This window comes from Emydura macquarii, unplaced genomic scaffold (assembly GCF_026122565.2).
Source record: "Emydura macquarii macquarii isolate MOO-44397 ecotype Brisbane River unplaced genomic scaffold, CSIRO-AGI_Emac_v2 contig_968, whole genome shotgun sequence".
NCBI classification, from domain to species: Eukaryota; Metazoa; Chordata; order Testudines; family Chelidae; genus Emydura; species Emydura macquarii.
Window position 1 is genome coordinate 16,861,711 of NW_027131105.1, and position 25,549 is coordinate 16,887,259.

Below are 25,549 nucleotides of genomic sequence, written 5' to 3' on the forward strand. Positions count from 1 at the left end.
GGACACATTTTAAGCTTTAATAGCTGGTGGCGAATTCAAAGAGGTGGAGTGGCTAGTGTTGGGGCTCATTTTGGGAACTTCAAATCCTATGGAGTTTGCTGGATGGGTTCAGCTCCCAGTCCCCTGAAACACCTCCACCCTTCTTCTCCATTGTTGTGCCATCAGGTTAAGCGCTCTGCCAGGGACAAACAAAAGCCCAATAATGAAGACCCACTTTTCAGACAAACTGTTCAAAGGAGGGTTCAATGGGGATGCGTATGTGAATGTGTGCACCTTCAACATGCCCACCACACTGGGCACGCTCTCACTGCATCCCCAGAACTCCAATATCAAGAAATTAAGGCTGTGAAGCATGGGCAGTGGTGGGGGTCTGGGGGTGCTTGTGGGGGTGGAGATGCAGCCCCTGAGCTGAGAGTTAACTTCTCCAGCCTCCTTTGTTGGGAAGCCAGGCCAAGGGCATTGTGACAGCTGCAAGGCACGAGGGTGCCTCAGGCTGAGTTTCATGATGTCTGGCTGCCTGTCCCAGCCTGTGTGTCACACACATCTGAAAGGGTGTTGGTCCAAAGAAAAAGCAGCAGGCTTTAAAATAGCCCCAGTAGTCAATGGAAGGCATTTAGACTCAGACTGACATTGCTGATAAGGAGCCAACCTTCCTATACAATGGTAGCTTTGGAAGGGTACAGTAGTAGGTAAATATCAGATCGCTAGGGAATATTGTGTCAGCATCACCTATTTCAGTATTCCTGTTATATTCAAGGCTGGCATTCAGTGAATCCCACCTTAAACCACTACTCAAGGGACTGATAAAAAGTGTTCTCTTAAGGGAGACAGGTCTGTTAATAAATATGGCTGTGTTTGACGTGAAGAGTTGAAGGGATTCCCAGGAAAGATTCAATTAGACTAGTCTGATACTGCAATAATGTGATTGTTTATAAAGCATCGGGGCACAGATACTTAAGTGCTTTTATTGTAATACAAATAATAAAGCCATATTTTAAATGCAGAGAGAGTCACTTGCATCCACAACAGGGATCTGTCTGCCAGTTAACCTAGATGTAGGGGAAATAAAATGGTAAAGCCGATTACATTTAACTACTGCCTAGTGTTTCAGTATAAATACGTAAAGTGATACATGGAACTATGCACAGTGCAGTGCAGACATGGTCTGATCCTCCCCTCACACTGGGGGAAATCAGGAGATGTTCCACTGAAGCCACTAGCACTATAGCTATGTAAAAGTGGTGTAAAGGAGAGTAGAATCAGGCTGCTCCTTATAGCCCTAGAAGTCCTAAAGCATTTTAGCTGCTCGCCTAGGAGAAGGTGCTGTTGTATGTGGATCCAATACTGGGCACGCTGGAGAAGTGGTCACCTAACACAGGTAACTGAACATTGTGTAATGTTAGTGGATACCTTGGTGTAGTGCAGGCTTAATAAAGGAGCTTGGTAAAGTACTTGATCTTGAGGGCAGCATTGGAGATGAACTACCCTGGGCCTCTCTAAGGTGCCAGGAATGTAAGGCAGCAGAAGGACAGGAAGGCAGTGAATCATCACAGCACACAGAGGAGACCTGTGTTGTGTGCACTGAAGGAAATATCAGACTAGGCCACAAAGGTTTTGCAAAGAGCAAGGCAGCAACTGTCTCACTATTACATCATGTAAAATTGCCTTTGCCATTCCTTATCTTTCCACTGGGTGGGGTTGGTTTCCAGGCTCCATTAATCATTCTGTTTTGCAGACCTTTAACTTTCATGCACTGGAACACACACCCACGCACAAAGCCCAAACATAAGTTGTATTTGGGAGCAATGGATCTGTGCCCCTTAAGGAAGTGACAAATTCAGACAGTTTCAATGGGCCACATTTGGACTTGTATAACTAAACAGATTCCCCAGGAGAGGTTGCAATCCAGCCCTCAGAGCAAGCCATTGGCAGATGACTCGCCTGAGTTCCATCTCCAGCTGTGTCACTAATTCATAACGCAACCCTGAACAAGGCCCCCACTATTTCAGGGCCTCAGTTTATCGATCTATAAAATTATTAATAATAATAAACCTACCTTACAGAGGGTTGTGAGGGTTAATTAATATTTGGAAATCACTTAAAGTCCTCTGATCATTAGGACAGCAGCACTGTTGTGCTAGGTGCTGTACAAACACACAGTCCATGCCCCAAAGAGTTTATAATCTAAAGCAGTTAGATGGACAAATGGTGGGAAAGAAAGCAGAGGGACAGTAGGATGAAGTGACTTGGCTGGAGTTACACAGCCGGCCAGTGACGCAGCCAAGAATAAAGCCTAGCTTTCCTGTCTCCAGTCTGGTGTCTTATGCATGACATGCACTGCCTCTAATGAAACATAAAGCATTATTATTACTCCTCTTTCTTTGAGTACTCAGAACTAGTTAGCAAAGTGCTAATACTTCAGGCTGCTTGAATCTCCCTATACCTGTATCATTTAGGAAATGCGTGATCAGCTGTCCACCTCCATGCTGCTGTATGTGCTCCGAACTGCAGCAGCACTTGGGCAAGTGACATGTGAAGCACACAGATGAATGGCAGGCAATGGGCACTGACTGGAACACTTGCTGCCTTCCACTTGGTCCTGCCCAGCACAGGTGCAGAGTGCATAAATACAAAGTGAAATGTGATGCTCAGGAGGGACAATCTCCTTCCTGCCTCAGTGACTTTACTGCTTTGTGGCTGCCATGTCACTTCTGTTTAATTGGAGCAGTGAAGCCTAACAAGGTGCTTAAGTGCTGTATTAGCATGCTAAGAATGGTACTGCCACCCCTTTCTCCTCAGACACGCCCATACTCTGCCCATCCCGGTCTCACCCTCATCCTTGTTTTACCCAGAACACTTGATATTAAGGGAGCAGTGCAGAAGGGACATGAGACCACGCAGTGCAGAATGCTTAACCTCGCACTTAACCTCAGCTGGGCTCACACGTGGCCCCTGCTCGCCCCACACTGGGATGTCACAGTCTTGCGCTCTCGCTTGTGCATCTCACGTGGATCTAGACCACAGTCTGCACAAGTGGAAGAACTGATTGGCAACCATTGATCTCATCTCTACACCTTTTCCACAACACTGGTAACCTTTGGTTTGACCCATTCTCAGTTTGTCCATCTTGTAAGCAGGCAGCTGAGGCTCTCCTAACAATCACCGTCTCCTCAGAAACAGGACTTTAATCATCAAGTCTAGTTTACGACCACCTGGGAAGAAGTTATCCTACAGGAAAACAGGAAGCGGGGTCATTGGAAAGCCAAGACTCTGCTTCCCCCCCCACCAACTGTGACACGATGGGATGGGAGGATGTGATCAATAAACCGTACGCTGTATGTGCCATAAGCATGTTAACACTCCAGGAAAGTGGAGCTATGTTGTGAAGCGTTTATGGGCTCCTGACGTCTATGGGCTTTTGATAGCCTGCAATGCTGAGCATCAGCCATTGGCCTTTGTTTCCTCATTATTCATCATGTTATTCAGCTCCCTGGCAGGCAATGATACAATATCGATAATACATGTCTATTCCATCAAAGGCAGAAAATTGCTGGTTTTAGCCATGCTGTCTGTGACTTTTCCTGTCTTTATCTATGTGATGCCACCTTAGCACAAATTGTCTCAATCAAGCTCTGAGGGCAACGAAAGGGAAAATAACAATGTGGAGAATGTCAGGAGAGGACACTGTTAGGGGTTGCCAGTTCTTGTTGGACGTATTCCTGGAGGTTTCATCCCATAACATAATCTTTCAATTCCTGGTGACTCCAGGACAATCCTGGACAGTTGACAAACCCTAGTCAGTGTCCCTAGTCTCAGCGGGTGCTGGCAGGCAATGTCTACTTCCCCAGCACTCTTGTCAGCCTCCTTTTACTGGTCTATGTGAAGACCACTGGAGCTTTGACGTGGAGCTCTATCCAAATTTTTGGTTAGAAACAGAAACTGATCTTCAGCCAGTCATATAGCATCGTTGTGTAAAATGCTTAGCCACATCATGGGGGATTGTGAGGCTTAGTTCATTAATCTTTATAAACGTGGTTTGAGATCCTTGATGAAAGGAGCTATGTGTGGTACGTGTTGTTATTTTTATTTGAGGTAATAAATATAGTATTTGTATTAGAGTACATTCAAAAGCATTAACACTTGACAGTCAATGCCTGAAGAAGGTGATTTTAGTTTTCTTAACATTGTACTGACTCAGGGTTTATGGGTGGACGGGTATGTGTGTGCATGCAGCACTACCTTCTTCAGAATGGAATCAAAATTGCTGAACTGTGTGCCACAAAACCTATACTGCTAACAGCTGATGGGAGATTCCCTGTTGGTTCAAGGCCTGTGCTTTTGGAGCAGAATAGAATCTGAATTCTGTATCTTTTATTTCTGGGAAGTTCTGGGTGGCCATGGTATATAGCATAGAAGAGAAAAGTGATATTCTAGGTGGACATGGTTTTGGTATAGTAAAATGTCTAGTTTTCTTTTCTTTTTCTTTCTCTTTCATTTTATCCTTTTTATTATTTCATTTTATTTCATTCCCATTTCCTATTGTTATCCGTGGTTCACAGTCATGAGGACAGACAAATGGGTTTCCTCTGGAGCTCCTTTGTGAAACCGGGTCTTAGGTGCCACGAATTGAAAAATGGGTCATGTGGAAAATATCCAAGTCATCATTATTCCCCTGCGACCAGACCATGCTGCTGTAGTCCTTAAGAGTTTAGAGACTGAGATGAGAAATGGAAAAAGATGGAGGAGTTTTTAGAACAAAGCACTGAAACACTAATAGAGCAGGAGACAGGACTGAGATATTGCTTTGTGGGTCAAAGTAGGCTTTTTCCTGTCCAGCAAGACCTTCCATCTTTAAGAAGTAATCCACAGATGTGGCTTTATACTTTTCTAAATGCAGGACAATGACTAAGCTGAGCAAACTCAACATTTCCAAGTCTGGTTCACTGAGCTATAGTGAGCTCTCAGTTACACAAAGCTCTGTGTCCTACTGAAGTCAGTGGGAGTTCTGCATGCAAAAGGCTTGCAAAATCAGGGCCATTAGACTTATAGGTTCCCATCCTCCTTCCATTGATGGCTCTGGTGGAGAACTGGGCCCTTAGTTTCAGATAGATATCCCACCAGGCAGTGTGCAACCAAGCAACCTGCTGATTCTTTCCCATGGTACTGAATCTGTGTGTGTTAATTAAATGCTTCTGGTAATTTGAGGCACAACATCAACTGCTTTTTCTGTCCCTACTGTCTATGGTGCTATCTATGAACAGCAATAGGTTATGTCAAGTGACTTGCAATCAGCTGTTATATGTGGTAATTAAAGCACAGCATTTGATATGCAAACTAGAGACTGTTTGCCACTGAATGAAAAATATTGTAGCAGACTATTTAGGCACAATTTTGGAAGAGTCACAAAAGCATATTCTTTGGGTATATATTGGATATGACTGTCGTCTAGGAAAAGCTGCAAGACAGCTTCATGATTAGATTTCATGCTTTGCACTATCTCTCAAGAGATGGTTCAAATCCAGAATCTTGTTTTATTTCCCTAGGCAAGTGGGGTTTAGAAGTAGCATGGAAATTGCATGCTCAACAAACAGGGCACTACATGGGCCTCTGCAGACCAGTAAAAGATCATAGTATTTAGCGACAGAAAAGGCTTTTTAGAATAGTTTGTCTAGTCGGTACTTCCCAGCATATTCTCCAGTACTATGTTCAGTCCAGTTTTAAATGACCTAGCAATGAGGCATCCATCTCATCCCTCAAGGGACCATTCCACAGAGTAAGAGATCTCACTGGAAGGAGTTATCGCTGATATTCTGATATAGGAGCAGCTTCATTATCAGATGAAAACTCCGTTGACTGTTGAGGGCAGACAATCTGAGGGGCCGTTTCCCTTGTATATAGCATATATTTTGTGAACATTAGACTGGGGGGTGTATGAGGCTAATAAAGACAACAAGACTCAGTTAGGCATACAGCCAGAATCCTCTGTCTAGATCCGTCACTTCCATCTGCTAAGTACAGACAAACAGCAGGGATTGGAGTACACAGCCGCTGAAGCAGCAGCTTGGGGAGGATGTGTACAAAAGTGCTTATTGCTGGGCTGAAGACTACATAGTAAAGATCGCTACAAAGGTGGTAGCTCAGTCATGTTTTGATAATCACTTGGGCTTTGTTTTAGAAAGTTGTTAGTTGAGGGACCCGCACCCCTGCATTACCCTATTCCCAGAAGTCCGTCTCCGGACACTGTCGTCAATCTCAGAGTTCATTTCCTGGTTAAGCAAACAGTAATTAAATAACACAAGACAGGCAACGCCTAGAGACACTGTCTCAAAACTCGCCCTAGACTGGCCATGTGACACCAGAGGTCCCAGTGTTTTGTCTCTCGACTAAGACATATTAATCACAAGTAGAATTACAGACTGTGACAATCTGTATATATGAAAGGAGAGTGGGCCCGCACCAATGGTGAAATATACTTCGCTTCTTGGCAACACAGAGCCTAGCTTGTCGATGGAGGACGTGCAAACTGGCCAGTATTTGGTTTGGTAATCCAGAAATAAAATTCCCATTCAGTTGCTTTATGTCCGCAAGTCAGAAGGGTGGGAAAGAAAAAAGCTCTGAATATCTTGATGTTGACTAGTGACACATGGTAGCTTCTGTGTGCCAACACTGTATGCCATATATCATCATTGGTAACAAAAAGAGAAGAACAGGGTAACCTGCTAGAAATGACTGTAAGATGTAAATACAAATATATAGTGGGGTACAAGGGGTATACTACAAACAGTGGAATGAAATTAACAAAGGGAAAATGTAAGATGACTTCCAGCAAAAAATGCCTATACTAAATCTACTCCAGTGTAGCAGAACAGTGTCCCAAAGAAAAGTGAGAGAAGCAGCACTCTCTGGACCGTTTAAACAAGAATCAACAAAGCGCTAGATAGGGAACAATCTTGTATAGAGAGAGAGATGGATTTTAGATGACTGAATCTAATGAACAATTAGATCACTAATTTCTTTAAGTCTCTGAGTCTCCCACTTGGCCTCCAGTCAGGTAACAGTGGAATAGATTAAAGATGGAAAAGAAAGGTCATTTCCTGCATCCTTCATTTCTGAAGTCTCATTCACCCCACACAGTGGTTCATATCCTTTTCTAGATGGCGACTCTCCTGCATCTGTTCATAATCTTCCTCACTCTGAGATCACCACCCCCAGGTTGAGAACTCATAACCTAGCAGACTGGGGTTCCTGATTACTTCCCTAGTGGAAAGTCTTTCCTTTCCTTCACTGATTGGTACAGTAAAAAAAAAAGAGAGAGAGAGAGAGAGAGAGAGAGAGAGAGATTTATTTGCAGTGTGTTTTGAATAACCCTGGGTTGCTCTGATACCGACAGTTTCAGGACTCACTTGTTGCTGCTGCACATTTTTATATTAAAGGGACACTGACAACATAAAATGCACCTAATTTTAACAAAATCCTTACTTGTGTAATGAACAGCACCTTAAAACTGAAAGAATTTTTAAAATGTAACTTTGCTTTTCATTACTTATTCCAATTATTTTCTTTCTGTGATTTATTAATGATGGGCATGGAAACGAGAGTGGTCGGTTTCATTTCAGTCAATTTTGCATCTGGATTTTCATGGTCCAGGTCTCATGCTGCTGGATTTCAGCTTCCAGCACTTCCAGGGAATGCTTAAATCTTCCCTAAGCTGTTTTCAACTTTTCTTATTTCCAGCCTGACTGGAAGCAGGAAACAGCAGAAACATTGGGTAAAAAAGTCCTGATGTCACAGGATTATTTGTCCAGAGATGCAAAAAGCTTGAGGAATTTGGGGAATTACTATTCAGATTCCATTAGTACAGTATTTAAACACTGGAGATGAACCTGAGCTGCCAAGCAAACTTTAGGAAAGGCTGATGGATTTTGAATCTGAGATTTTGATTCAGGGCCTTACACGTGCTCTTCACTGAGGTTCTGAATTAAATGATTGCACCACGATCCCTAACAACCCAAGCAATTCTCATCCAGAATTGGTGGTGATGAAGGACACCATTTCTGGCTGCCACCGGAATTACAATAACCATCTTGGTGCACTATAGTTCAGCATCTCCCAGCTGTTTGACTGTAGACAGTTTAAAAGAGGCTTTTTAAGCAATGAATTAATGACACACCTGGTCCCTTTAAACAATACACTGGATGCTGCCTCCTGCTTGTTCAGAATAAACGGCATGTTGTGAATCCTCTTGCTCACTGAAGGCTGCTTTCTTGCTTTATTATAATTGCTCTATAAGTCAGACTTACTTTAATGTAAGATTTCTTTCTCAATAAAGGTTTCAATGCTTTGTCCATTTCTTACTTTGGTAAAGAGGCTCACTCTGTAATATGGCAACAAGCTGTTAAACAGAGAGATCTGATGATTATATCACTAAACAACGTTTCTCTAGACAAAAGCTCACTCTTGTAATGATTAGCATTTTATCTCTGATATCTACATGGCAAGATTTGTAAACCTGTTAAAAATTTCCTAAATAAATAGATTAAAAACAAATGATTCATGAAACCAGAGCAAAGCATCAGAATTAGCCTCCTGAGCCTTGGAGAACCACTGTCATTACTTCTTTGGCAGATTTCTGTCCTCTGAGATCTCTGCCAATTAAGTGCATTCCACTGTGATCTCAAAATGATGTTATTTGCTTTAATACTGCACTGTTTGCTTTCAGGATATATTTTATCGCAGTTTAATTTAATCAATTTGCTTAGCATGCAATAAAGCCCTTTGAACTTGTTTGCTTCCATAGCTTGCACTGCAGGGGGAACAGTTTGGAATATAACTCTCAAAAAAAAATTCTTGCAAATGAGTGGCCTAAACAAATTGTCTCCTGCAGTTATGAAATTACCCTCCTAGAGCTAAAATCGATCTGTCTGCCTTTCTTTCTGCTAAATTTTTGCCCTGTTGAAATCAATGGGAATTTTCTCTCTGACTTCAGCAGGGTCAGGATTCAGCCCATAGCCACAAAAACAACTTCTTGAACCTTGAGAGCATGACCCTATGCCAGGTGGTATATTGATTGATTCATTGTTTATGTATTTATTTATTTGTATTGCAGTAGCAGCTAGGAGCTGCGATTGTGGATCAGGACCCCATTCTGCTAGACAGTGTACAAACTTAGAATAAAAAGACAGTCCCTGCCTCAGATGCAAGGATCATGTAGATGGAGGGCATTCTTTGGCCCTTACTGTTTTCTGTTTTGGGATGGGAGATTTCTTAACACCTGTGGTTTTCTTTTTGACAGAAAGAAGGACAGTCCAGAGCTTACCTCATCGCCCAGGAGCTGGTGTCTTCAGAGAAAGTGTGAGTTCACTGTTAAAATCTGGCTGTAATCTTGTAAAGGAAGCTGCACATTCCACCCTGATTCATTCAAGGATAGCTGGATGGTAATTAATACAATTCTGTCTCTTTCCACAGATATGTGGAGATGCTCCGGCTGTTACATGCAGTAAGTAAATCATTTTAATTGTTGAAACCTAATTGCCCTCTTACTTAGCTGTAATTTAGGAGACAGAAAAAGCATTGAAAAGACTGAGGTAAATTCTATTAGGAGTGGCTTACAGTGAAAAGGTGCTCGCTGAGGCATTGCAAAGAAATCTGTCTTCTGATAAACTACCCTTTCTGTATGTGCCAAAAGTCTGGAGTTTCTCATCCATAAGAAAAAACTATGGGCAACAAACTTCACCAGGCTTTTATTTGAGGAGCGTATTTCTCTTTGAAGAATAACATTTCATAGGGAGAAGATAGGAGAGTAATTCAGAGAAGGAGACTGTGACTGAGATATAGAGATGAGCGTTCTATCTTAGAAGAAAGAAGTATAGGTGAAGACGACTTGCAGAGGGTCCAGGTGAACTAGCTTTTGGTTCTTGTTTGAGTGGATGCATTTTGCTCACATTAAGTTTTGTTTTCTGTTTGGGGCACAGTCAATCATACTATGGGCCTGGCTAGGCCCACACCAAGCCAGAGAGAGCTAGTAGAGAGCAAGCAGGGTGGGCAGTGCTTGGGTTTTGCTCATAGAATCAGAGAGATTAGGGACAGAAAAGACCTAATAAATCAGCCCGTTCATGTCCTGGCCAGTGCAACCTGTTTCCTAGGTCCTCTAATGCTTTGTCCATACTGGTTCTAAGTGTGCCAATCAATGGAGCTTCCACACTGCTTCCCTAGAGACGATGCCACAGCTTAATGGATCTCATTTCAAAAGTGCATGGCTGCGTTTGGGAGGCAGAAGAGGACAGAACAGAGCTCCCCTGCCACTGCTGAGGAATAAACGCTCTGACATTGCAAAAGAGAGCAATGAGGTGTCCTTGGAAGATTCCCTGACCCTCAACAGTGGGGATTGTCTCTCATGAAGAACAAAACATGGAAATAAACAGGGCATTTCTGCCTCCTCCTTGTGCCTCTCTCAGGCCAGTTGCCCAAGTTGAAAAGCCTTTTCCAAGCTTGGGCAGTAGCCAGCAGGACAGTGGGCTCCAGTATGATGAACACCTTGCAGACAATTGCTTTTGAACAAACAGAATGGAGATTGCTGAACCTGCCAACTGGTAGCCAGTCATTAAAAGAGACTTCACCAGCTAGTGGAGTCCCCAGTCGTTGGACACGTTTGTAAAAACCGCTCCTGCTGCCAGTTTTGTCTACACTGGGGCTCCCACCAGTACTGACCCCAATTCAGCAAACTGGTGGGAGTACATTTTTTTATAGAATTCCCTACCTAGGCATGGCTTGTGGGTGTGTAGCCTCCATGCTACTGCAGCTGGGACTTGCATGAGGAGCTTCATGGTCTCAGGGAACAACTCTGTGAGGTAACCCAAACGGGAGCTTCCCATTGGCTAAACTGGTAGGAGTCATGCTAAAGCTCACCTCAGCTGGAAACTAGATAGCTCCAAATTCTACCATGTGTTTGATTCTGGGGGTGAGGTGCAAATAAATTATTTGGGTGTTATAACAGCAGCCCCATTTACTGCCTGGGAAAACCATTTGGAAAGAACAGGAAATGTCTTTTTTGCTCTCACTTCCAAGCTGACAGCTGTATCCAGGGAATAGGGCTCTTGTGTTTATGCCTGTGCTAAAAGGTTTTAACTTAGAAACATTTGTGTGTGAGACCGCGTGCCACTCCATTCCAGCTGGAAACAATCCTAAAATGCTGGTAATCCATAATAGAAAGAACTCCCATAAAAATTACAGCTTATAGGCTAGTTACGGGAAAACTCTGCTTTGACACTAATTTTATCTACTTAGCGCCACAAAGTTGGCTTGAAGACACAAGTGAATGAAAACAAAGAGGGCTTTCCTGGTCTGACCCCAAAATGTAAACAATTCACTGGTATCCCATGGGGGAAGTAGTATAGTTTCCACATAGCCAATGTGTATTGCAGAAACTGGGTAGCATTAACTGTAGGTTTGTTAGCCAATATTGAAATGTAAGACGGAAGGGAAATCGGCCCAGATTTCATGATGATTAAAACATATGGCTAGGCTCAGCCGGTTAGACTCATTAGAGCAGGGAAAGGATACCTGTGATAGCTATGTTACTATGTTTGGTGATTCTCTGTGTTCTTGTTAGTCATCAATTTCATGTGGAACAGTTGGTGTTTTGCTTTCAGTGAAAGTGTTTGGGTCTGTAACTGAATGTTTCACTAAATGATCTTCAGCTAGGGATTCCATTATCTTCCCTGCCATTCATTTATTCATTCATTTCTGGAGGAAGCAGCACAGTTGTGAGATTCTGGGGGATTCATTCTGTGTGTTTCCCTTTGGCCTTTAAAGGAAGAATTTTAAATTTCAATTTAAAAGGAGAGATGGGCCCAAGCCAATCCCTTGCATTTGAACACCCCAAACTCTGAAGGACTCTAGATCCATATTTCACAGCTCTCTTTCTTCCTGCATCCTTTCCATTTCTTTAGTGAAACAAACCTCAGGATCCAAACAATCCCAAACTTTGGTCTTGAACCTTGCAGCTGGGGTTCATCTCTGGGGGGCTGAGAAGCTTGAGCTTCAAGTGGGTTTGTTTTGTTAGCAGTATTTCATTTTAATAAAACCAATGTTACTAATGTTAAGAGAACATTAGGGTTGCAAAGTCAAGCACTCAAAAGTTAGAAAATACCAGAATTAATGTTGCCTGTGCACTCCTCTCCTAACCAATTCCAGTTTCTACACTTCCACGTTCCTCATCCCAGTCAGAGGCCATTTTAAAGGTACGGTTCTACCTGCACAACTTTAGGTAGAACATGTTTCCATGCTGGAAATATGCCCCTCCATCTCACCAGATATATACAGTTCCTGAAAGAGCACAAAGACCCTGGTAGATTGTTGTCTGCAGAAACAATCAGCAAATTTGTTTTTATCAGATTAATCTTGATTGTTTCTATTCATTAACTTTTCCACTTGTTGTGAAGGGATAAGGTGTAAATAGTTCCTTGGAAATAACATCACGAGAGGGATGGATTCATCAGAAAACTGGAGAGGGGAGATTCTTTCACCTCTTGGTCAATGGTTCAAATCCTCTTCCGGTTACCAGGGATTGAAAGTCCTTGTGACATGAGTTTGGTGGCTTCATTCCCACCCTTACTGCACATGTGCCTATGTCACAAGCAAACTTCATCACACGTGGCAGCAACTGGTACCGTTGCTGGCCACCACATCACTATGGCAGTCAATATGCTGTGACTGCTGCTTGTTATACTAAACATGATCGCGTCATTATTATCTTGTCATCCTCCACTGCCATTTATTTGTTGTATCCACCTGTTGTCTCTCGTCATATGCTGAAATTGTAAGCTCTTGGGAGAAGAGACTGTCTTTTTTATTGCATGAGTGTACTGTCCTCAGACCTCAGACCAGATTGGGTCCAGATGCTCTTGTAATACAAATGATTAATTATTAATAATTAATAAAGAAGCTGCTGTGTGTATTTGCATAGTATTGGGGATGCCTGTACAAATATAAAATATAAAATCCTTGCACCCCAGGTTGGTGTAACTACCATATTGCAGAACTGAAGCTGGCACAAATACCTCATTGTGCACCCCAAACTCACACAAATGTCCCAAGAAAAGCAGTCATTCCTTAACCACCACAAAAGTGGCATGGAGGGTGTCCCTCAGGGAAACTCAGCTTGGACAAACTATTATTTCTTTTTTATTATCATCTCTCTCTCAACAAAACCTTTTGAAAGTGCTATTTTAATGTCTCGTCTTCATTTACAAACCCACATCTCAATAATAAAGACTGAGAACTAAACCACACCCTGCCTGGTTTTGAGGGGGGGAGGAGAAGTCTTTTCTTAAGACTGCAGCAGGAGATGCATTTTCCATCTCATTTGCAGCCTCGGCTGGAGCAGCTATTGGTTCAGCATAACAGAATCTGTTTGGCCTTTCAGCAGAGACTTTAATAGTTTGATTGATTGCCAAGATGATGACATTTCCATACACCCACTCTGCTATTGAACTGAAAGAGTGGAAACATTGTGTTAGCTCAGAAGCTCTGTATCAGTTGGCGTGGTAGTAGTGATAATAATCTGGAGGTTTAGCTGTTATTTGCCCTACTCTAAAGTAATGCAGTTCTCTGGGACATGTTCTTTCCAGGACTCAGACAGGTTGAAGAAATCAGGCAGACTGGACCTTGCCTTCCAAAGATGCCCCCAAATTCTTGGTAATGGGGCACTCTTTTCCTGCATCTGATTTGATTTCTTCTCCACTTCCAGGATTGCTTCTCCCGCACTTTTTTTTTTTTTTTAAATCTAGGCCATAATTAGCCTGAATTCACCCTTCGCTCCAATGTGTGTGCAAAATTCCCAATGAAATTATGATCACTTATGTCTTCAAATAAAGGAGTCGATGAAATTATCCCAAGAGATTGATCTGCACTGACGAACTGAGATCCTAAATTCCCCAAAGTTTAAGGATATCTGATCCTCTGTTCTAGTTCGGGTCCTTTTCACAAAGATGGATCAGAACTTCTACACTCGTATTAAAATACAGATTTGAGTTTCATCAACATTCGAGGTGGTTTGGATCTTCTGTTGCAGTTTGGACCCATCTCTCATTTTCACATACGTCCAAGGTTTGCTAAAGGCATCCCTCCATCTTACATAAAGAATTTCTCCCTGGGTAGCAAAAAGTTGCACAGAATGGAGCAGATTGCACAAAGGGCAGTGTACTAATAGATGCAAAATATGCCAGGCTCCAATAAGCCGGGAACCCAGACTTGGGCTGGACACCAGAGCTTCTCCAACGCTAGTAATAGAGAAGTAACACTGAGAAAACAACTGAGAGCAAATATATCCCAACATGGACCAGCTGCTTACTTGAAAAAGTAGCATACCTGAGCTTTCAAGGTCTAAATATGGCTTACCTTAAAAGTTCATCTTGCTGATTGAGCTTAACTTCCAGAACTCCTCTGAGGTAGCACTGTCTTACTAACATCCTTGCATGCACAAGAAAATAAGCAGCACTTGATTTAATTCATTGACACAAATGGAGCTGTGACTATACACAATCAAATATAGTGCAGTCTTTCTTTACAGTACACTGTATCTATTCAGGTGCTACTTATATGGGCATCATGGAAAGACTAGTCAGGCAGATTAGATAACATAGCATGCAATCTTCTCTCTACTCTCAGCACACTTTTATGTTAGGACCTACAGTAAGTGTAGTATTTATTTTTGGCTTTACCAATGATATCTTAATCACAAATTAAATGGAAAAGGTTGGAAGAGATCATCTGGTGAGTGACTGGCTGAGACATATTTTTATTTCTGCTGGGATTCCTTGGATACTGTTCAAAGTTTGATTGGACCAATCAAGTGATTATTTTCTTAATGAAATGCTTTAGTGAATGGGGAAGCCTGGCTAAATGAAGAGCTAGTTTGGCTGTTACACTGTCTGAAACGCTTGACAAAAGCCTAAAGACAAATTGTGTCAGAGAACAATAGCTTGTCCTCAATTCCATTAAGCTGGATTTATTTTCCATATTTATTTATTCATCATTCTCTTCATCTGCAGTGGGAAAATAACTGGGCTAGAGTGATTTTGCAGTGGGAACACTGAGCCAAAATGGCTGTCAGACCATTTTGTATATCTCTTAAAAGGGAAAAAATTATGCTTGGCATAGGGTCAAGTTCCTTGTAACAAGCCCTACTGATACAGTATTCAAAACGTGCACACTTCAGTTTGCCAGTTCTTAAACTCACTTGCAGTGTTTTGGATTTGTTTGTGTCTGTATGCACGCTGAGGTCAGGGCCCCTGACCTAGATTGTACCCAGCAATAGCAGGATAAGAGACTAATTGTGTCTGCTGCGATAGTCAGAATTTCCTGCCGTTCATCTGGCATTGTTTGTGCGGGGCTCGGTAATGAGAAATTTGGGAAGATCACTGTTCAGTGCAGTGTGTGGGCCACTCACTCTGCCACCGTAGATGTGCCACTTTTTAATTAGAGGTGCCACTTCTGTACAACTTCTTGCTACCCAGGGAGAAATTCTTTATGTAAGATGGAGGGATGCCTTAATTAGAGGTGATAATGAAGATGCCCCAAAGAGCCACACGCAAGGCAAACACAGAGCATTATAACGCAGCCCATGGCTGCCTTCAGCTTTAATATGGAGGTGCAGAAATCAGAGATAACAGGTCCCCCTAGCACGTAATGCTTTGACACTCAGAGAAGACTGAAGCATTGCATCCTGAAACATGTAGTCTCTCTCGGCCACTCCGCCATATTAGAGAGGGTGGCTTAGAAGTTTGCTCCATTCTATGTAAATTGTTATGAACAATGCAGACTTTGACTGTACAAATGTTGGGGCCTCCCTACGATTATACTCTCCCACCATCTCTCATACCTCCCCAATGGGCTGAAACTACTGGCCTCCCAGTATTTGTATATATCATGTACATAATCAGTTTGGGGTTTTAGGACAATGAAAACTCTACATAAACACACAAGGTGATTTCCATTAATATATAGGTCTTTATCAACTGAAAAGTATAGAAGTCTGAGAACTGGACAGGAGTTTTGCTGGGATCAGGATAAATACTCTGTGTACAGACATGTTTTCTCCAGCTGAAATATTAATGTCTCCACCTGGGAACAGAGTCCTGAAAAACAGCTGAGGTTTTCCATTAATGTATCCGGTCAGTTGAGTCCCACTCCCTCAGTTTCTCTGTTATTGTTATTTTTTTAAAGTTTCCTTCTTTATTTGAAAGCTCAAAAATCTCATCCTGAACCAAAATAGTCCTTGAGACTTGTTGAAATGCTCTAGGTGAAATTCTATTGGGCTTGCTTCCCCTAGAATGTTTCTTATCAACTAACTGAATCTATACTTCAAGTAGGAATACAGGAAGAGGGAGGGGATATTGACCAAGCCATAATGGCTTACAGGACCAGATCCTCAGCTAGTGTAAATCAGCATAGCTTCATTTTAATAGAAATTAATAAAGCTGTGTCAATTTATACCACTTAAGGATCTGATGTGATCTGATTCATGTAGTTCCCTTTAAGTAAATGGAGTTACACTGATTTGCCCCAGCTGAGGGAAGATTTTAAACCAAGTTGTGTCATTACTTAAAGTGCTGTTTTATGCCAAAAAGTGACTGCAAAAATGGCATTGTGGCCACATTTATTTTCTCTCAATAGCTCCACATCAGATATACTCTTTTTATAAACAAGAAGATGGTTTTTTTTTTTCTAATTGCCAGCACAACAACCACATTCTGGGATCTGAAAGTCAAGTTGCTGTTTTTTCCTGGTTTGTGCATCACTACCAGTAATAGGATTCCACAGGCCACATTCTACCTTCAGTTACTTTCATCATGGCAAGGATCATAACTTCCATTATGACTCAATAGTACCTTGAACATTATGGGCTCTGCCAGAAGAAATAATAATAATAATAATTAATAAGATGATGATGCAACATTAACTGATTGTTTATAGGTTATAACCTATTTAGGAAGGATCAAGTGGGCCAGAGGGGAAAGGGACTGGCTCTCTATGTCAAAAATGTCATTACCTGTTTCTGAGTCCCTGATAACTTCGAAAAAAATGATCTTGAGTGCTTATGGATTAATGTCCTAACAGATAAAGCACAAGATGGGGTATTAGCTGGTGTCTGCTAGAGACCACCAAATCACACTAGGGAACAGGATCTTTACACACCTATCTGTAATGTGTAGGGAGGAAAAGCGTAATCATGGGGGACTTCAATTTAAGTGACGTATGCTGGAGGGCTCATGCGGCCAGTCCTAAAACATCCCTGGAATTTCTAAATATTATAGATGACAATTTCCCAACTCAGAAAGTGTTGCAATCAACATGGGGGAATTCTATATTAGACCTAGTCTTCACAGATAAAGTAGAACTGATCAGAGAACTAAAAATAAGTTGCAGTGTTGTTGTAGGCCTGTTGGTCCCATGATGTTAGAGAGACAAGGTGGGTGAGATAATGTATCTTTTAGTGGTCCAACTTCTGTTAGTGAAAGAGACGTGCTTTGGGGCTTACACAGAGCTCTCCTTTAAGTCTGGAAAAAGTGACTTTCCCAGACCTGAAGAAGAGCTCCCTGTAAGCTTGAAAGCATGTCTCTTTCAGCAACAGGAGTTGGTCCAATAAACAATATTATCTCACCCACCTTGTCTCTCTAAAAACTAATGGTAACTTAGGTACAAGTGGTCATGACTTAATGTGCAAATAGAATAAAATCCAGACCAGTAATATATATATATAGTGCTATAAAAGGGCCAGTTTCCAAAGCTAAAAACTCTTAGGGGCCAAATCAGCTGGGAAGAAGAATTTAATCAGAAAAATGTGAATGATAATTGGGAATTGTTTAAGAACACCTTACTAGATGACCAAAAAGCCACAATCTCACAATCAAGGAAGAAGACTATATTGGTTAAAAAAAAGACTTGGTTTAGAGGGGAAGTGAAGACAACTATAAGAACATTTTAAAAAAATACATAATAAATGTAAGAAAGGGGAATTTGATAGTAACAAATATAAATCAGAAGGCAGGAATTGTATAAAATTGATATGGGAAGCAAAAGAACACAGAGAGATGTGGCCAGCAGAGTTAAGGACAATAAGAAGGAGGGTTTTTTAATATATTAGGAACAAAAAGAATCCTAACAATGGTACTGGCATATTATTAGATAGAAATGGTAGAATTAATAATAATGCAGAAAAGAGAATTGTTAAATAAATATTTCTGTTCCGTATTAGGGTAAAAACAGACGGTGAAGTCATGTCATATGATAACACTCTTTCCATTCCACTAGTATCTTAGGAGGATGTTAAACAGCAGCTACTAAAGTTAGATGTTTTTAAATTAGCAGGTTGGGATAACTTGCATCAAAGAGTCTTAAAAGAGCAGGCTGAGAAGCTTGCTGGACTGTTAAATGTTGATTTTCAATAAGTCTTAGAACACTGAAGAATTTCAGAAGACATGAAGAAAGCTAATGTATCAATATTTAAAAAGAGTAAATGGGATGACCCGGGTAATTATAGGCTTGTCAGTCTGACATTGATCCCAGGAAAGATAATGAAGCAGCGGATACAGGACTTGATTACTAAAGAATTAACGGAGGGTAATATAATTAATGCCAATCAACATGGGTTTATGGAAAATACAAGGAGCTTGTTCTATTTTGCTTAACAAAAAGAAGGTTAAGAGGTGACTTGATCACAGTCTGTAAGTACTTACATGGGGAACAAATATTTGATATGGGCTCTTCAATCTAGCAGAGAAAACTATAACACAATCCAATGACTGGAAGTAGAAGCTAGATAAATTAAAACTGGAAATAAGGCATAAATTTTTAAGTGAGAGCAATTAACCGCTGGAGCAATTTACCAAGGGTTGTGGTGGATTCTCCATCACTGGCAATTTTTAAATCAAGATTGGATGTTTTTCTAAAAGATCTGCCATAGGAATTACTTTGTGGATGTTCTATGGCTTGTATTACACGGGCGATCAGACTAGATGATCATAGTGGTACTTCTGAACATGAAATCTATGAATCAATTAATCATTCTCTGACTAACTTTGACAACAGGGATGTAAAATCACTTTTGTTTTTAGCTGCATCTTCAAACTACCATCTCTCTTTCTTTTACCCTCTCTTCACTTTAGTCCATCCAATTTCTTTCTAATCTAACCTAATTTACTCTGTCTGTGCATGAGACAAGCAGACAGTATCAGGAATCCTGTGCAGAATTGCTCTAGGCTGTATTATTTTCAAGGAGAAGTGAGAATTCAGGACAGAACATACACCCACTAATGACAAAGTAGCTGTTCAAGTTCACTTGAGAATCTACTAGTATCTCCACATAGTTTTGCCTCCTGGGCACATCCCCCCTGCTTAGCACAGCGGAGATGACAACTTTGCTTGATCTGATTGAGGTAATGCAAGGTTAAACATTCTAAGGCCAACTGGGATTGAAGGAACAAGTGTGAGGAGGAAAAAGCACCACAACCATGCATGAGCTGCATGAAACTTGCAAACTGACATATGCGAAATTCCTGCACCTGACTGTTTGCAGCCAGACATGGAAGCAGACTTAGCCTATTATTGAAGGGAATCTCCTCCCATCCAATGAGCGAACTTGATGTGCAGACTTGCTAAGTGAGCAAATGGTCGGTCATTTTTTAAAAAGTAAATGGGGGCAGAGGAGGATGGCAAGGAAAAAATTTCTCCCAATCTTTATTGGGTTTTTATGCCCAGTATAGTGAACCCATGTGGTTAGGATAAAGAAAGGGCATCTAAAAGTTATCAGAAATCACAGCTCCTACTACTAACACTAATAATTAGTAATAATAATACATTGCGTATCTAGACCATCTTTTCATCTGCAGGGCTCAGAAAGCTTTGTATAGAGAGACAGTCAACTTTTGATACTCTTCCTTTTCTCACAAATCATCCCACTGAAGTCAATGGGACTACTTAAGAAGTAAAGTGCTACTCGGTGTGAGTACGGCTGTAAAAAGCAGGCTCCAACTACTTAAGCTTCACAACAGATCTGTTGGAGAGGTAAAGGACGCAGAGGAAATACCGCTCCAGAGGAACACACAGCATCCGTTAACAGGGCACAACAACACTACACAATGATCTGACAGGGTGCGAAGGAGAATACAGTATCCCTTTGAAAATATAAGGGGAACTTAGGGAGGCAGAATCTACCTGAGTAGAAACATAGCCAGAACACGAGGGTCTGATGGAAAGAGTCATGGGACCTGTAATGGCCACGCGTGCTCAGGACCTCATTTTCAAGCCTCAGCTGCCATGTTCCGCCCCTTGCAGAATGTCCTCTAACACTGTGCTAGGTGTTGGTTCAGTGTAGAGAGGGGACTCAAACCTGAACACCAGATCTGAACACACCAGATCTTTGCGGTGTTTGAAATCCAAACGCACGTCTGGATCTGGATCAGAATTTTACCTCTAGCACCCTTATTTACTTCAATGCTCACTCAGCTAGAAGAGCGCCCCCTAGTGATATGCCAACACCACTTACGATGAACGTTCGTCTCACTGTCTATGTCTGCACCGCAATTAAACACCCACAGCTGGCTTGTGTCAGCTGACAGACTTGCGAGGCTTGGACTGCAGGGCTATAAAATTGTGTGTAGACGTTTGAGCTCTGGCTGGAGGCCGGGCTTTGGGACTCTCCCCGTTTGCCGGATCCCAGAGCTTGGGCCCCAACCGTCTACACTGCAATTTTACAGCCCCACAACCCGAGCCCTGTGAGCTCAAGTCAGTTGATACAGGCCAATTGTGGGTGTTGAACTGATGTATAGACATTGCCTTAGTCTCTCTGTGCGCCATGACTTTCACAAGATCCGAGTTAGATGCAGTGTAAATTTACAGCTGTGATCGAGGCTCAGAGATGCTATTGGGTGCTGTCCTTAGCCAAATGTCTCCTGAAAAGTAGCAGCGTGCACAGAGAAAAAAGCAAAACATTCACTTTGCTGTAATGATAGTTGTGAACATCTTTGCGCCTCGTTTTCCTCAACTTCCCAATCCATACAACTTAGTTTTCTAGGGCTTCCAGCTGTGTAGTATCTGAGCCATGCTGGCGGCAATAACACCATATTCAAAGGGAGGATGGGAGATTCAGTCCATGAATGTTTGTAAAGTACTTTGAGAGCCTCACATAAAATGTGCAAATTATGTTTATATATATAAAACGCTTGTTTATGTGCACCAAAATGAATGCAAGATTTATGTTTCAATAATTTAGTATTTTTAAACCTCTGCTTTTACCCTGCTGCAAGTGAATATGGGTCACTTACCCAGTTTGTCAATTCACATGCTTCTGTTCTAAGGAAATTATACTCAGTGTTTGGTACCTTCTGTGTTTGGCTGTTGTTCAGATGAATTTAGAGACCTTCAGGTGCCATAATCGATTGGAGTTATGGAGACTTTACTTTTGATTAATGCTTCCCAGGCACTCAGCACTTTTAGCAGTGGCATAATTTTTTGGAAATGGATGTTTATAATTTTAGCTATTACTATTATGCTTCAAGTTTTGCTACTAATCATTATAAAGCTGGCTATCCAGACAATTGGAATTAAATAATTCCTCAGTGAATTAATTATGGTTACAAGCCTGGGCAATTAATGATTAATTAAATTTGCTAAGATTGAGTTGGAAAGTGATGCTAGTCTTTTTATTCCTTTATGGTATAAAATGGGCAGTTAGTGCTCTGTGGATATCCTTCTGGAATGGGTGGCAACTCCCTAATGTTCTAATCAGTTACTTAAGCAGATTTGGGATGTACTCACTACAGCTGGTAAGCTTCTCCAGACAAAATGGATAGGAGAAACTCTTTGGATTACTTCTGTTTCCTAAACCCTGGGTTAATCACAATGACCAAGGCACTTCAAAATGAATAATTGATCTCTTTCAATTAGGAGAGGGACCTAGAAGGGGGATTGGTTCCTCCAAATGACTGCGGGGGGGGGAAGCATGAAAGTCTTCCACTTCTGTATGAACAGTGTAAATCCAGCTGGGGTCTTTAGTGTCTGAAAATGTAACTAGCTGGGCATGTTTATATGAGGAAAACTTGGACCTTGGGATAACAGTGGTGGAAGCATCAGTGGTGTAGTAATGTAGACATGGCACAGACTTGACACTAGAACTGGACAGTTTTTGAAATTTTGATGGAAATGTGATGAAATTCTCTGTAGAAATTTTCATGACACTTGCATCCTGTTCAGGGCCAGTCACAGAGTTGGTCAAAACATTTCAAAAGGCAAAAATACATTTCAAAAGGCATTTTTTTTTTTTAGTCCTCTTTTTTTTTAGCAGCTGTAATGACACAGTGGTAAAAACACCTGTGTCCTATGTATGCTACAGCTTTTACTGTTCCTCCACCAGCGGAGAATTACAGAGCCAAATGTTCCCAGTGTAGATACAGCTTGTGAGCACTGTTTGGTGGTTTATATGAAATGACTCCCGTTCCAGATCCCAGTGAACTAGCGTGTTCACCACAACTGGCACTAATCGACTGTTGCAAAAGAGAAGCCAAGGAATTAATGAACCATCTTCACTCTTACCCATAGAGTCAGTTCTTCCAGGTAAGGGGGGAGGATTACATTAGGACATAGGACTGGAAGCAACCTCCTGGGTCACTGAGACCATTCCCCTGCTATCACAGGCAACACCACCATATATTTCTGTTCATACGCTTATCAAGCTGCATCTTAAAAATAGTTAGGTGTTTGCCCCCCTGCCCCTCCCTCCACTGCTCCTATTGGGAGTCTGTTCCAGAGCTGCACTTCTCTGAGGGTTAGAAACCTTCATCTAATTTCCAGCCTAAATTTATTCATGGCCACTTTATACCCATTTCTTCTTGTGCCAGTGTTATCCTTTAGCTTAGTATAGCTCTTCTCCCAGTTCTGTCTCTGTCCCTGCTGTGCTTGTTCTGCAGATAGAGAGAGCAGTTCAGACCTCAGTTGTGTTAACTTGGCACCTTTTACCAGCACTAAAATCACACCTACAAGGTCCTCAGATGGAGTAATTCAAGGTAGCACATTGAAGTCAATGGAGCTACCTTGATTTACGTGAGTGAAAGAGCTGACCTCCACAGTTATCGGAGAGGGGATCCAAGTTAAAATTTGGATCCACACTGGAACATCCTCAGAATTTCTGGGTGTTTGTATCTGGAGGTTACCAGATTTCATGGAGGTTTGTACTTTCAGGCCCATCTCTAACACTTAGGTGAACTATCCAGACTTCTTGGATGGTCAAAGATAAGCTGTCTTAGGACAGGTTCTTGGGCAGTATTTCAGCACTTCTCATTACAGCCAAGCTGTGAAATAAAAAATGGAAAGGGAATGAAAAGAAAAGATAAGAAATTTTCATTCTGAAAAGTTTGACATGTTGGAAGGAGGGTTCATGGCTATTCGATCTAGGTGGAGAAGATTCTCAGCTTCTCTGAACTGATTTACCCATCCTTGCTCAGGGCTGGATAGAAGAAGCATGATATATTTGAATGAGATATATGACCGTAGCGGTTTCTTTTTATTGAGCCCTTGCTTCCTTTCTCAGCACATTCAGCCTCACCACATACAGTGTGGCAGGAGGCCAGGAAATTGTCTCTGAGTGGAAAAAACTTGCTGCCATTTCTCTTAACTCTCCCGGCAGAATCACCTTCCCATGGAGTGTTAAAACAGCTGCATTTTTTTCCTTCTGATGAATGAGCTTATTTGGGCAGACAGAGTATGTTTTTAATATATCATTTTTAAAAAAGCAGAATGTTGTTTTTAATAATAACTTGCTGTTTGCACAGTAGTGTGTGAAAAAAATACATTCACAGCATGGGTTCACTGAATCCGTCTGTCTCAAGGCAGAGAGCTCAGACCAAAGCAGAGGTCAGGTTGTTTGAACCTGTTGGAACTGTGACTCCTCATACTCTTTGGTCTTTTGGCTAAAACACTGGATTGGAAGAAAGCAGACTTGGGTTCTATTCTGAGCTCTACCATGACTTGCTGTGTAATCTTGGGCAAGCCACTTAACCTCTCTGGTCTCTTAAATGATAGTGAATATTAACTGATAGGGCTTTAATTCTACCAGTGGAGTTGTGCTTACTTGATCCTTGGTCTCCTCATATGCAGTGTCACCAGAACCTGCACTAGAATACTTCATGCTTTAAAAGATTCTTCCTGCATATTCTATATGTGACTGTCAAGAGACTGTGCAGCAAAGCCTTCATCAGGTGCAAACATTCACCAAAGCTAGAGTTAGCAGCTAAATCCCAATTTAAGTATATTTTTAATAGCAAATTCGGGGGGGAAAAAAAAGTAGAAATGTGGCTGTTTTTTCAGGACTTCTAAAAGAGTTGTGATCAAGTAACCACATAAAGCACCAGACCCTTTTTAATAGGATACGCCAGGGGATATAGATTAACCTTTCTTTGTAAACTGTTGAAACGTAAGTGACATTACATGCTACATCTGCACCAGGGCTCTGTTGGCCTGACGGGATGCATGCATTAAACTTCCACTTCTGGGTGTTTGAGTTCAAAACCTAAATTTAGAAGGTAGTGGACTTTGTTCTTGTCCTCTATGGCAGTGGTCCCCAAACTTTTGGGCTTGTGCCCCCCCTTACCTGTCTACACCCCCCAGGAGCCACAATCAGGAGCTGGGGCCAAAGCAATGCTTGAGGGAGCAGGACTCCGAGCTGCATCTGGGGCCAGAGTGGGGCTGGAGCTGCAGCCGTGGGGTCTGGGGCCAGGAATGGGCCAGGGCCAGAAGCCAGGCTGCAAACAGAGTTGGGCGTGAGGAGAATGGGGCCACAGGGCCCAGGCAGTGGTCGAGAGCTGGGAGCAGTCAGGAGTGGAGCCTGGGCATAGGCCGCAGCCAGGAGCCAAGGCTGGGGCTGACGCAGAGATAGGGCCAGAGCGGGGCTGGGTGGCACTTCCCCTCCACCCCCCTGGGAACTGGCTCAGGCCCTGCCGCACCTCCCCAAAGGTGGGAGGTGTGTCCACAGTTTGGGGACCTCTGCCCTATGCACATTTGTCTCCACTGCCATATCAGTACACAATAACTTAACACACTTCTCAGACCCTACGGAAAATCTGATCAGGAACAGTAAGACTGGGTGGCTTAGGTTGGGAAGATTCAGGTGCTTTAGCACAGCCTTACATAGAAGCCAACACTAATTGAGTTCATGCTCTTTTTGATGCATTCCTGTTAGTACCAATTGTGCATGTGCATTGAGGAAGTCTAAGTATTTGTACCTAATATTTTCAGTCCTCCACCGTCATTAGTTTCCAGTGCACAAAATGTGCCTCCATCCTAAACCTGGAGGATTGACTTCTACAGGTGAGACGTTAATTCATTCTCTGTGGGCTATTTAATTTATGGCTTCTCTACTGACACTTCCAACCAAAATCTGTGAAACAGTCCCCCCAACCACACCTGATAGGTGATAGCATGTCATCAAGGCATACATACACATACACACACAGAGTAAAATATTTCTACAAATGAAAACAATGCTGGAATGGGAGCA

The 25,549-nt window shown here is 42.0% G+C and overlaps 1 protein-coding gene across 1 annotated transcript in view; it reads left to right on the top strand.

Moving 5' to 3' along the window:
• The window catches only part of FGD5 (FYVE, RhoGEF and PH domain containing 5), a 147,582-nt gene that overhangs the window by 67,773 nt on the left and 54,260 nt on the right, over positions 1 to 25,549 (top strand). Inside the window, exons 4-5 of the mRNA XM_067544345.1 lie at positions 9,293 to 9,351; positions 9,466 to 9,496. Of these exons, the coding sequence (XP_067400446.1) occupies positions 9,293 to 9,351; positions 9,466 to 9,496 (90 nt within the window). The remainder of the gene's footprint in view (positions 1 to 9,292; positions 9,352 to 9,465; positions 9,497 to 25,549) is intronic.